The sequence below is a fragment of the Meriones unguiculatus genome, chromosome 7, assembly GCF_030254825.1.
Source record: "Meriones unguiculatus strain TT.TT164.6M chromosome 7, Bangor_MerUng_6.1, whole genome shotgun sequence".
Classification (NCBI taxonomy): domain Eukaryota; kingdom Metazoa; phylum Chordata; class Mammalia; order Rodentia; family Muridae; genus Meriones; species Meriones unguiculatus.
Window position 1 is genome coordinate 90,648,690 of NC_083355.1, and position 13,211 is coordinate 90,661,900.

General features: G+C 35.2%; 1 protein-coding gene across 3 annotated transcripts in view; it reads left to right on the top strand.

Annotated features, from left to right (window-relative positions):
* Rbm25 (RNA binding motif protein 25) overlaps positions 1–13,211 on the top strand; it is a 43,776-nt gene that overhangs the window by 14,124 nt on the left and 16,441 nt on the right. For all 3 annotated transcript variants that reach the window (XM_021653671.2, XM_021653658.2, XM_021653681.2), the window contains 5 exons: positions 287–344; positions 1,421–1,581; positions 8,525–8,710; positions 9,583–9,636; positions 9,850–9,933. In XM_021653671.2, coding sequence (XP_021509346.1) covers positions 287–344; positions 1,421–1,581; positions 8,525–8,710; positions 9,583–9,636; positions 9,850–9,933 — 543 coding nt within the window. The remainder of the gene's footprint in view (positions 1–286; positions 345–1,420; positions 1,582–8,524; positions 8,711–9,582; positions 9,637–9,849; positions 9,934–13,211) is intronic.

Below are 13,211 nucleotides of genomic sequence, written 5' to 3' on the forward strand. Positions count from 1 at the left end.
TTGTTACGTATTTCATGTTTATGTGAGACTTGGCATAATTTTAACAAACTTAGTTGCTAGCGTGATCTGGGACATTTTATTTTGTTTTCTCCCCTATATTGGTGGTTGTGGTATTATTTGAGACGGGGTCTCAAATTGTGACCCAGGCTGCCCTCAAACTTGTAATCCTACCTTAGCCTCTTGGATTATAGGTGTGAGCTTCCGTACTCTGTAGCCTAAAACTGATCTTAACTTGTCTTGAAACTGCCTTTTTCTAAAATAGTAAATTCTTAAATTTCTTTTTAAGAAATGTGGTTTGGTGTTGAGCTGGAAGAGAGTACAAGGTGCTTCTGGAAAACTTCAAGGTATGCATATTTTCTTCATTGCTACCACCTTAACCTGTTTGTATATGTTACTATGTTTTACTTTTATTTTATTAGCATGTATTAAAAGACAATTGAAGGTTTTGGCTGAGATTTGGGATTAGAAGATTGAAAAGTTGAAGCAGAAAAGGAGGTAGAAGAGGAGAAAATTAAAATTACTCAATGGTTTTTAATTTTTTTAATTTTTATTTTATCTCTCTAGCTCCTCCACTAGTTTCTTACGTGTTTAAGGTTATTTTTGTCTGAATGGAAGGGTATACGATCCAGGTGGACAGATTAGATAGAGCTCAGGAAGAGAGGAAGGATCATCAGATTGTCTGCTGCTCATTTATGTTTGTTTGTTTGTTTATTGCTTTGTCTAGATTTTTTCTTTTTTTAAATTTTTTTAATACTAGTTACAGTTTATTAACTTTGTCTACCTTTTAGATTTGTACCCTATAGATTCTCTTCTTTAATTTGTGTTCCTTTCTCTCCCACCCCTCATTTCTTTCTCTTTCTTTTCTGTGTAGCTCTGGCTGTCCTGGAACTCATTCTGTTGAACGGCCTGGCCTCCTGCCTGCCTCTGTCTCCCAAGTGCTAGGATTAAAGGTTTATGCCACCACCGCCCAGCTCTTTTGATATTTTAAAGCTACTCCAGCCCTCATTGTTTCTGCCTTTTGAATATTGTAATTATAGCTGTGTCCTGCCATATTTCAGCAAAAGTCTGCATGGTTAGAGCTGTATCTCCAGTCCTTTGACTTTTTTTTTAATATCTCCAGTTTTTTGATTTTTTTTTTAATTTCTTAAATTATTATTTTTTAGCTCTTAGTAAATAATGATATGTTGGGTTTTCATTTTTCTCCTTTCCCATGATTTTTTTTTTAAATGTCCCCTCTTCCCCCATTGGTTCATGGATGTTAAAAGTGAAATGGTTATTAGAGGGTTAAAGAGCAGGGTTGAAGTGATGACTTCAGTATCCTCATAACTTGTCTTTAATCACTTTGTTTTGCTGTTTGTTTGGTTTTTTTTTTTTTTTTTTTTTGTACCTTAATATTTCACAAATTCTTCTTTATTGCTAGCTTTTGGATTTTGTGAGTATAAAGAGCCTGAATCTACCCTCCGTGCTCTCAGATTATTGCATGACCTTCAGATTGGAGAAAAGAAACTACTTGTTAAAGTTGATGCAAAGACAAAGGCACAGTTGGATGAATGGAAAGCAAAGAAGAAAGCATCTAATGGGGTATGTGGTATCTTCTAGTCTAGGTGTGTTTGGTCAGTATAAATACTTCATATTGTACATAAATCTAACATGGAGACTCACAAGATCATTATCATTGTAATATGTGCTTGTGGCTTATACAGGAGTATATTTTTATAGTTTGTAGATAAGTCTTTTATCTACCCACAGTGGGTGGATGACTGTTGGTTTGCTTGTTCCAGGTTGGGATGAAGGTAGTAAGGGAGGCTGGACAAGGTTAAATTGCCAGAGAAAACACTTGTACAGACTATTCCAATCAGAGCTAATTCATTAAGGCAGCTTTGTAAGTAAGTATAAAATATATTTCAACCTACACAATGTTTATTAGTTACCCTCTCTTTTAGATGCACACAGATTGAATTTTAAAAATGAATGAAAATAAGTCTTAATACTTCATGTATGGGGTGACTTTATTCAGACCATTTTTTTATTTTAATTTTGTTACTTTAAATGAGGACAGAAGAGGTTTTTGTGTCTTGTGTGGTAATGTATTTATGTCTCCTTCACAAAATAAGTCCTAAACCCAAGTATATATTGTGTTCATTTTTTGTCTTCCTTTCCCCCTCCCCCAAAAAAGCAAAGTAGCTTTTGCTCTCATCAAGTTTTCAGCATTTCTCAATATAGATAGAGCCTTCTCGTCCCCCTTTATAAAACCTATGTGTGTTATATATATATATATTTTTTTTTTTTAAAGGAAATTTTAAAATTCAAATTTAAGCAAAGTAGAAAAAGAAATTAAGTTTTATCACACCTAAAGTATTTTACTATAGACATTTTGGTCTTGTGTTCTTGAACGTTTTTTTTCTCCGTAACTGAATCTAGTGTTCTGTTCTCTTTGGTTTTTTTTTCCTTTCAGTACTTACATGGTAGAGCCCAGGGCAAGCACTCTATCACTGGGCCTCATCCCTAGCCCATGAGTATAGCTTTAATTGGAATATTTTTATATCATAAAAACAGGATTGAAGCTAGCTGCAATGGTGCATTCCCAGCACTTGGGAGATGAACGCAGTTGGGGCAGGAACTCAAACTTATTAGTTATACAGGAAATTTGAGGCCAGTCTGGATGATGTGAGATTATCAAAATCAAAAAGTATTTTTTTATAAACAGATTTCCCCCTGCTTAGTTTTTGTTTTCTTTGGATTTCTAGTACTTAAGTAATTTCACTGACACAGTCTGCATATATTTATAAGGTAAAATTACTATTTGTCAGACCCAATTTTAGTGGTTTGTATTTCCTTACAGTAAAGCCTGTATTTGGCATAGTAGTCAGGCTTTGTTATATTGTGTAGCTTGGTTTTTGTTTTATTTTGCTTATAGAGATTTATTTTTATTTACGTGTGTGTGAATGAGCATGTGTGTTTATGTCCACTATGTGCATGTATTTCCTGTGGAAACCAGAGGAGGTTATTAGTCTCCTGGAACTAGAGTTAGAAGTAGTTGTGAGCAATCATGTGTGTCTTGGGAACTGAACCCAGGTTGTCAAGAGCAGCAAGTGCTTTAATTGCTAAACCATGTGCTGTTTTGTTTTTGTTTTTTGAAATAGGACCTCATGTAGCCCCGGGTGGCTTCTTAGTCCTTGTGTAATATGACTGAACCCCAAGACCACCACCCTTATTGCTGGGAGTAGCCAGATGTCATTAAATCATTTATTGACCTTTAAAGAAAAAATTTTTATTTTATTGTGTGTGTAGGTGTGAATGTGTGTATTGGACAACTCAGTGGAAGTTATTTTCTACAGTGTGGTTCCCAGGGATCAAACAGGTTGTAAAGCTTTGTGGGACACCTTCACATGTTGGGCCATCTTGCTCAAGCCAGTCCACAGGCTTTTTTTTTTTTTTTTTTTTTTTTTTAAATCATTATGTCTTTGGTCCTTAGTGCCCATCCAAGCTCCTCATTAAATTTAAAATTTTGTTTATCTGTGGCCTTTGATTAACATGGCCTTGATTCATATAGCTGTTGTATGATGAAACTTTTCCTGGAGAAACACAACACGTCTTCACCCCAGATAGGGCACTCATGACAGACCAAATTATGAATACCACCGAAGTCCAACTTGGAATGAATGAATTTCATTGGCGTTACTTACAGGAATATGGGTGAGGGGTTACAGGAACAGAAATGACTCAAGACAGCTACATCACCAAGGCCCACTTCAACATGGGTGACAGCTCACAAAAACTGGGAAAGCTGGAGCACACTGCACAGCCTGCAGGCAGCTCAGCAGGTTGGAGAGTGTCCTTTTCAAGTGGTTCTGGTCTTGACCTTTTCTTGACAGCTCAACTGGCTTCTTCTGTCTGGCCTCAGCTTTTCTCCTCAAAGAGACTTCTTGTGGCACAGCATTCTTCCATCTGAGAGGAGCTCTCGGCTTTTATTGTTTATTCTGGTTGGGGAATTTTATCAGTTTCAGGGACTTCCTGAAGTTATCTTCAGTTAACATTCCTGCTCAGACATTATGAAGTGTTTGAATTCAAAAAGACTTTCATACAACAGTAACCCTTTATCATTTATTAATTGTCTTGTTTTTAAATGTCTTCCTGTATACACTGTCTCACCACCATGGTCTCTAGTATTTACTTTCTGTTTCTCTCATAGACCATCACACCCTGTCTGATTCTCATATTCTGTCCCCCTTCACAAACTTTGCTGTTATACTCTCCCTATCACCTAGGAAGATGTCTTTTAAATTAATAATGGAATGAATACTTACTAAGTAGTAGTAGTAGTAGTTTTGTTGTAAACTCTTAGTTTCCTCTGACCGTTGAGGTAAAAAACAAGATTAAAAGTTTTAATGGGTCAAATAGAAGCATGAACTTGTATGAAAGGAGTGAAATACTTTTCCTGATCTTGAATTTTAAAAAAAGGTTCCTTGGGGCAGTAGAGATCCCTCAGAGGTTAAGAGCACTGGCTACTCTTCCTAAAGTCCTGAGTTCAATTCCCAGCAACTACATGGTGGCTCAGAACCATCTGCAATGATATCTGGTGCTCTTTTCTGGAGTGCAGGTGTACATGTAGGCAAAACACTGTATATACAATAAATAAATAAATAAATAAATAAATAAATAAATAAATACATCTTTTGAAAAATAGAAAAAAGGTTCCTTGTCAACTAACTTGGTTGAAAGTATTTAAATCTGTAGATTAGTTTTTTTCTTTCCATTTTTTAAAAAAACTGGTATTTAGTAAAATTGTATTTCATTTGAAGTATCCAGTTTGTTCTTGCCCTGCTTGCTGCTTCCTTTCTGCCCTGCAGTAAGTCTACCTAGAGATAAACCTGTATGATTGTTTCAAACTATATTTGTTTGTTAACCATGCATTCAAGAATAAACTGGTTGGCTCAGGTTACTAACACTGGCTACTCTTTTTTTTTTTTTTTTAAACAATTTATTTAATTTTATTTTATCTTCATTAGTGTGAAGATATCAGAGATCCCTTGGAATTGGAGTTACAGACAGTAGTGAGCTGCCATGTGGGTGCTGGGAATTGAATCTGGGTACTTTGGAAGAGCATATAGTGCTTCTAACCACTGTGCTATCTCTCCAGCTACTCTTCCAGAGGACCATAGCTTGGCTATCAGCTCATGTATGGCAGTTTACAACTGCCTGTAACTCCAGTTCCATGGTATCCAACACCCTTTTCTGGCCTTCCCTCCATGGGCACTATGCATTCAAGTGGTGTACAGACATACGTATACATATAAAAGAATACACATTAAAACACCCAGACACAAAAGAAAAATTAATTGGTGATCTGGGTTTGTTTGGTGCATTCCTTTAATCTCAGCATTTGGGAGGAAGAGGCAGGTTGATCTCTGAGGCTACCCTGGTCTACCTATTAAGTCAGGCTATCCAGGACTAGCACATGTATTAGAAAGCAAAACAAAATAGTGAGAATTAATGTTATTTGATGGAGTACAGATAATCTCTAGAAAGACATGTGCGTTACATTCTAGCAGATAAAGTTGCTTCAGTGAACATCCTCACATGATTGTTTCCAAAGTCATCTAGTTAAGTCTGTTTTCTGAAAGAGCTATGCATTTGCTTTAGGTTCCCCCTAAAACTGCTTGTTTCAAATTAGAGACTTGAGAATTAGTCTTGAGAATGTCTCTGGCCCTACCTACCTACCTTAGCCCTAACCACCTACCTACCTATCTTAGCCCTGGAAGCTCTGATTCCTATGTCTTCCTAGTGTTACTTAGTATGTATTTTGGATTTGGGGTTAGAAATTGATATTGGCAAATGGGAAATTGCTTTGGATCATATTTGACAGCCTGTTTAACCCCAAATAACTTGTTTTTTTAAGATTTATTTATTATTTATACACTACTCTGCCTGAATGCCTACACACCAGAAGGGGGTACCAGATCTCATTACAGATGGTTATGAGCCACCACGTGGTTACTGGGAATTGAACTCAGAACCTTTGGAAGAATAGCCAGTGCTCTTAACCTGAGCCATCTCTCCAGCCCCCAAATAACCTTTCTTTCAATATATTTTTTGTGTTACTGATATTTAGCAGTCACTTAAGAGACTTAGGCTAATAAGCTTTCTTTCCAAAAAATGTAGATTGAGAGGCAGCCAGCCATTTGAAAGGTAGAGTGATTTAGTTTTTATAAAGTCTTTATGGTTACAGTTCTGGCCAATAGCTGTATTGATCTTTAATTTTCAGTTTGTTGGGTTGGTAATTTAGTGTCTGCAGGCCTTTGAATTTAAAATTCTACTTTTTATTCTATGATTAGAAACCTATAGAGAAGTATACTGAGAGAAAAAAAAATCAGTAATGCAGGAAATACATGTTTTAGGATTGTATGTTTTGTACTGTTTCACTGTGTAACGCTGCTTGGCCTGGAACTCACAGAGCTCTACCTGCCCCAGCCTTCAAAGTGCTGGGATTAGATGCTTTCAGCACCATACATGGTCCCCCAGTATCCTTTCTAGTGAATATTTTGATAGTATAAAATTTAGATATCAAAAGTAAAGTTTTCAAGGAACTGGGTTTCTTGGCACTTAGTCTCAGCACTTAGGAGGCTGTGATAGTATAGTTAAGTTCCAGGCCAGCTTTGGCTGCGTGTTGGCATTATGTGGACAAAAATAACAATAGCAAAACACTAAATTTGAACGTCAGTAGCCACAGTACTGGAACATTCTCTTTCATATAAAATTTTCAGAAAGGCACAGTTATTGAGGATTTTAGTGATAGGTGGATAAATTTGAAGACCTTTTTGTTTTTATTTTTCCAATTTAAAATAAAGTCACCACAATTATATTTACTAGTATTGTTGATAAATAATTTTAATAGTTTAATTACAGTCCTGTGTAAAGCATCTAGTCCATATCTAAGATGCCAAGTAGAAAATTGGCACCAGGAAGATTGGATGAAAAGGCAGGTTTGAGAAAGTAAGAAACTGTTACTAGAGTTGGTAGTTTTGTCTTTGACATAATACATTATGTTAACTATCTTAACCTTTAATTTCTTACTTACATGTGTTTTAGTGAATGTTTATGGGAAGTGTTCTGATTTAAAAATTTTGTTCTTTATACTTTCTAACAGTACAGTGTGCTCTGACTAAGAAATTTGTTTAAATTAAATGTTAATTAAGGCTTATTGAATATGTACATGAAAATATTTCTAATGAGAGAAACAACTTAATGGTGTTTGCTATGAAATAACTGGTAAGTTACAATTACTAAGTAATTACAAAGCTTGAGACTCAGCTTTAGTAGAGTTGAATATGTTGTGACCAAGAACTTGGTGTTTCTCTTGATATATTGAGGGCTAAATCCATGATGACATGTGCTGTGGGTGTCTTGTTCCTCTGAACTACAAACATGATTTTTGTTACTTGCCCATGTGCTCAGTATATATTCACCAAGAAAATGCTAGCATACGTGTATAGTTTTAGTTTAGAAAAAAAATGGCTTGTGTCATTATTTTTCCCTGTGTTTTGAGTAAAAAGGTAGCTCAAAGTAAGGAGGAAAAACAAAAGTTTTCAGGTCGTAGTATAAATTCTATTTTCAGTTTTAACCAAATTCCATATCTGGGTCCCTTAAAGCATGATTAAAAGCAACAACAACATGTTAGAAGCTTGTTTTTGTTTTTGTTTTCTGAGAGAAAAATTTTCTTTTTGAGATAGTGTCCCCTTATATAAGGGAAGGTTGCCTAGTAATTACCATCCTGTCTGAGGGCTGTGTTTATAACCTTTTCTGGCTTAGAGTGTAGGTTAAATTCTTTACCTTTCATTTGTGACCTTTGCAGATTCTTAGATTCATCCTAAGTCTTCTTTGATGCTTTGTCTAATTGGAAGATAAGGGAAAGCCTCATGTAATTCCAGCTGCCCACAAATTCCATATCCTATCTTTGCCTTCCCAGTGTCAGGAATACAGACATGAAACACCACTGGCTAATCAGGAATTACTCTTAAATGATTATTGTTAGAGTCTAACACTTCTTTTGAGAAACATTAAACAAGTTGTATGTGTGGGTTTTTTGATTGATTTCTTTTTGTTTTATGTTTTTTGAAACAGGGTTTCTTTGTGTAGCCCTGGCTGTCCTGGAACTTGCTCTGTAGACCATTTTGGCTTCAAACTCAGAGATCTGCTTGGCTCTACCTCCTGAGTGCTGGGTTTAGAGGCGTGAGCCACCATTCCTGGCTAGGTTTTGATTGATTCTTAATGTTATAACATTTGAAAGTCAGAGGGAAAGAAGTATATATGCTATATAGATAGAGCATATGGCATATGGTGGAGATACGGTTTCATTCTGTAGTTCTGGTTGTTCTGGACTTATATACAGTTAAGTCTGGCTTTGAACTCACAGAGATCCACGCGCCTCTGTGTCCTAAATACTGAGATTATAAGTAAGAGTGCACTTAATATTATTTGGAATAATTTTTCCCCCTTTCTTCCCAAATTTGTCTTGCTTTTTAAGAATGCCAGACCAGAAACTGTCACGAATGATGATGAAGAAGCCTTAGATGAGGAAACAAAGAGAAGAGACCAGATGATTAAAGGGGCTATTGAAATTTTAATACGTGAATACTCCAGCGAGCTAAATGCTCCCTCACAAGAGTCTGACTCTCACCCCAGAAAGAAGAAGAAAGAAAAGAAAGAGGACGTATGTGTTCTGACAACATAGTCGTTTCTATAACTTGTTTTTCTAGAAAACTGTAGTGTTTCTTCAGAAACTCAAGGATTGTCTGTGTCATGAAAATGTTATAACATATACATACTGGTTTTTAAGGGATCGTGAAAAGTTATATTTTGAGTTTTGTGTCTTTTAGGGCATTTTATCTTTGGTCAGATACAGTTGTATTACCATAATTATTCTTCATTTGGTCCTCAAAGTGGGTCTACTTGGTCTTATTGGGAATACTAATTTATAGAGTTAGTCGGATATTAGGTAAAATTGAATTTTCCTTCCTCCATTGATGTGAGGATAAGTTACAGAAGTACTGTTATTTAGCAAAAGTTACCAGAATATCTTTTTGTGAGGTAGACAATTTTTTTGCATGCAAATACATAATATCAAGTGGCAAATGTTATTTAATAAGTATGATAGTTTCTACATCTTATAAAAGATATGGAAATAGTCACTTTTTTTTCTAAGATTTATTTTATATATATGAGTACTCTATCTACATGTATACCTGCATGACAGAAGAGAGCATCAGATCACACTATAGATGGTTTTGAGCTACAATGTGGTTGCTGGGAATTGAACTCGGGACCTCTGGAAGAACAAACAGTACTCTTATCCACTGAGCCATCTTCCAGTCCTAGTCCTGGTACTCTTTAAAAATTATTTTCCTTGTCTGTTCCAGTACTTTGGTTATTGAAAAGAGAGAATGTAATGGGTGATAGAGGAGGAATTTAAAGAAACCATTTTTTATTACAACTGGTGTATTGTTTCCAATGTAAATGTATAGTCAGTTGAATTAGAGCGTGCCATGAACTGTCTTTAAAAAATTTTTATGGGTTTCTCTGCAGATTTTCCGTAGATTTCCAGTGGCCCCATTGATCCCTTACCCACTCATCACCAAGGTTCGTTTGAATTCTAGGCTTTGATTTTGTGTGTGCTAATTGCCAGATTTGTGATTTTTATTGTTATTATAATACAGCTTTAGAACATTGGATTTTATTGCCACGTTGGTGTTTTTTACTTAGTTGTATTTGTAATACTTGTACAAAACACTGAATTGTGACATTTTACATTAATATGTAAATCTCTATTCCTTTCTGTTTCCTTAATTTTAGGAGGATATAAATGCTATAGAAATGGAAGAAGACAAAAGAGATTTGATATCCCGAGAGATCAGCAAATTCAGAGACACACACAAGGTAGTATTCTTGTTTTTCACTTGATACCAATCTAGACTTTTTACAGAATCCAAAGCAAACAGACAAGAAAATCAACTTTACATTAGAATATAATTTATTGCCTTTTATAGGCTTAATTGAGACTGAAGTAGAAACAAAAGAACAGGAAAGTAGTACCAGATTTAAAAAGTGGTCATTGCTAATTTTTCTCAGTCACTGACTACAGTCATCTCACTTTAATATAAACAGAAGTTTAATTCATAGATTTCAACATGAACATCAAGGTCAGATTAAACTATTCAGGGGGCAGCAGGATAACATACATGCAGTTTAGCTTATTTTTGTGGGCAGTTCTTTAATCTTAGGATAAAAGAGCTGAGATTAAAATTTGAGATTTATATTTGTGTGGATTTAGGTTTGAGTGGGGGAGATTTTAAAAAGTAGGTCAGTGATTACCAGACTTACCAAATTATAGATGCATGGAAGAACTGTAAATTCCCATAAAGCTAATCTATTCATTGACCCCCACCATTATGATAGAGATCATATGGTGACTAATGCAAGATGAAACTCTCAGCTTGGAAAGTAACAAGGAATAGGATGTAAGTATGAGCTTCTGTTTTTTATTATATTTATGGATGCCCCCTCAGAAAAATATGCAAAGGGGTAACTGGCTTGGAAATGGGTACTTGTATATAGTAAATCCCACTCACGAGTTTTGCCTATTTAAAGCTTCTCTCAATGACAGTGCATCTGTGAGTGTTCGCTGGTATTGAAGGTGGTGCTTTCAGATGGTGGAATAAAGTGCATGAGATGTATTTTCATGTTAGAGGTCATAAGATGCTACTGGTTCTGACTAGACTGAGAGGTACAGAACGTAACTCCGTGGTGTTAAGTGTTCCTTCTCTCTAGTGAATCTTTCTTTTTCTCATTGCTTTCAACATCCCAAATTGACAGATAATGCTGATGAGTCAATGCTGCTGAACACTTAATGTCCAGATGCCCAACCATAGCTCACATACAGTGCTTTTTCAGGAATTAAATGTGTCTAAAAGCACAGATGTAACTCTCAGAATTTTGAGAGTTACAATGGTGGTCTGTGGAAAGTCATTGTAGAATACTTCTGTGTATGTTCATGATTCCAAGTCAAGGCTGAGTAAGCTTAAAAATGGTATACAGTTGTGTGTGTGGTTTACCCCCCTTCTGTATTTGTTTTAAACCCTGTCATGTTATTGATGAATTATGAGCAAATCATATTTGTAAAAAATTTTAATTCATAAGATACTACTTCAGCACTTTAAGGGTTTCACTGCCTTAGTATTATTTTACTGAGGGTAATGTTCTGAATTTCCAAAATGTGATTTAGAAATAAAAGAATTCAAAACCAAAAAATAAAAACTAGTTCTCTTTGGGTGGTATGGTTAAGGGGATATTATAATTCTTAGCAATAAAAAATGAGCTCAGTGAACCTTTGCATGTTTTGGTATGAGTTTATTAAATAACCACAGACTGTCAGGGTATCAGCGTGGCAGGGGGCGTCCATTTACAGCACGGATGAGTCTGAAGAGAGAATAAGGTAAGATTTTTGTGTTTTTTTTTTAAACTCTGTCCTTTTCTCTTCAACTTTAATTGTTTAAAAAAATCTCTTTAATCTTTCTTAAAATGTGTGCATATATGTTATGCATATATGCTTGTGTACATACACATATTGCATATATAACTTCTTAGAAAACATTTAATATGGACTAGATTTTCTCACTTTTGCTTACATAGAACAACTAAACTTTATTTAAATTGAGCTTTGAAAGAAATTGTTTTTACATCAGAGAAAAGGTAGCATATTAAACAGCAGGAGTAAAAAATTGAGGAATTGTACAAAAGAAATTAAAATCTGTAAGTATATATTATCTCCGAAATAAATTTAAGTGTATGACACTGAGGTAAGTTTTATGTAGTCTAGATTCATTTGAAAATATAAAATATAAATCCCATTAGGAATGTTTCAGAAATTAGATTTTTACCCCGTAATAGCTTTCAGTTTCTGACCTCTCTCTCCATGTCTCCTATCTTCCTTTTCTGATTTCAATGTATTCAGTATTGGCTCTGCCTGTATGCTAACTTAGTTCAGCAGCTGAATATATTGGTGCTTCATATACTAGCTTTTCTTTCATAATCCTCTATCAGTTCTTTGGTCCGTGAGCAAGAGAAAAAGTATCTAACAGGTAAGACTGCTTTTTAAAGTTTTAAATGCTTTACATGACTGAGAAAAAGAAAAATGCACAGTTCATTGTTGCAGTTTAAATTTCATTTCAGTGAAAATAAACACGGAACTTCAGGGATAATTGTGTTTTGTTTTTGTTTTACTTGTTTGGGGTTTTTGTTGTGTTTTCTTTTTTCCCCTTCTTAGTTTATATAGAAATCTGTGGTACACTGGGTAATCTTTCAGGATACACATTGGTCTGACTGTTATTTGGTTTACTGTGAACCATGTACTTGCTCTTCCTCCCAGAAACATAGCTTGTAGGCAAGGTTAATCCAGTGTTGGCGATCCATGTCCTAGCACAACATCTGTAAGTTAATACAAGATCCTTGCAAGGATGGATTTATCATTGTAAATGTATTTTTTATTGTCTTACAGGCATAATGGTGGGCATAACTATACTGTTTTTAATTATTTTATTTAAAATATTGCAATTAAGTACATGTTGCTTGGAGTGAGTGGTTTTCAAAGTTTTTGTATTTGGTGGACTATCCATCTTGTAATGGTGGGAATAAATATTTCCATAGTTAGAGTAAAGAAGAACTTGGCTAAATTCAGCTTTTGGTTCTTTTGGAGGGTGGGCAACCTAGAGGGCAGATTATTGTTATAGTGACTTGACTCTCTTCCACTTTTACTTTCAAACCTTATCTAGTATCTTCCAAATAGTGAGAAATCTCTCTTGGCTTGTAAATACTTTTTCTGTTCCTATTGACTTTCATAATGGACAGAACTAAGCTTTAGCTTAAATGATTCTCTTTCTAGAAATTACTAGGAATTATCACATTCTTCATGGTTATTAGATATTACTTAGTGACCAGCCACTCTTAACACACTAGTTTCTCCCACCCTCGATGGGAGATTCTTGGTCTGTGTAGAGAGTATGTGGATTTGCACGAAATCTAGCCGTGTGATAGCTTTAATTTGTCAAATAAATCCACAAGTATTTAAAGTCCTTGTGGTTTGATGCTTTTCTTACCAGTATGGGGCATTGCGCCGGGGAAAGTGAATACTGGAGCCACAGAACTAACTCTAAAAGTAC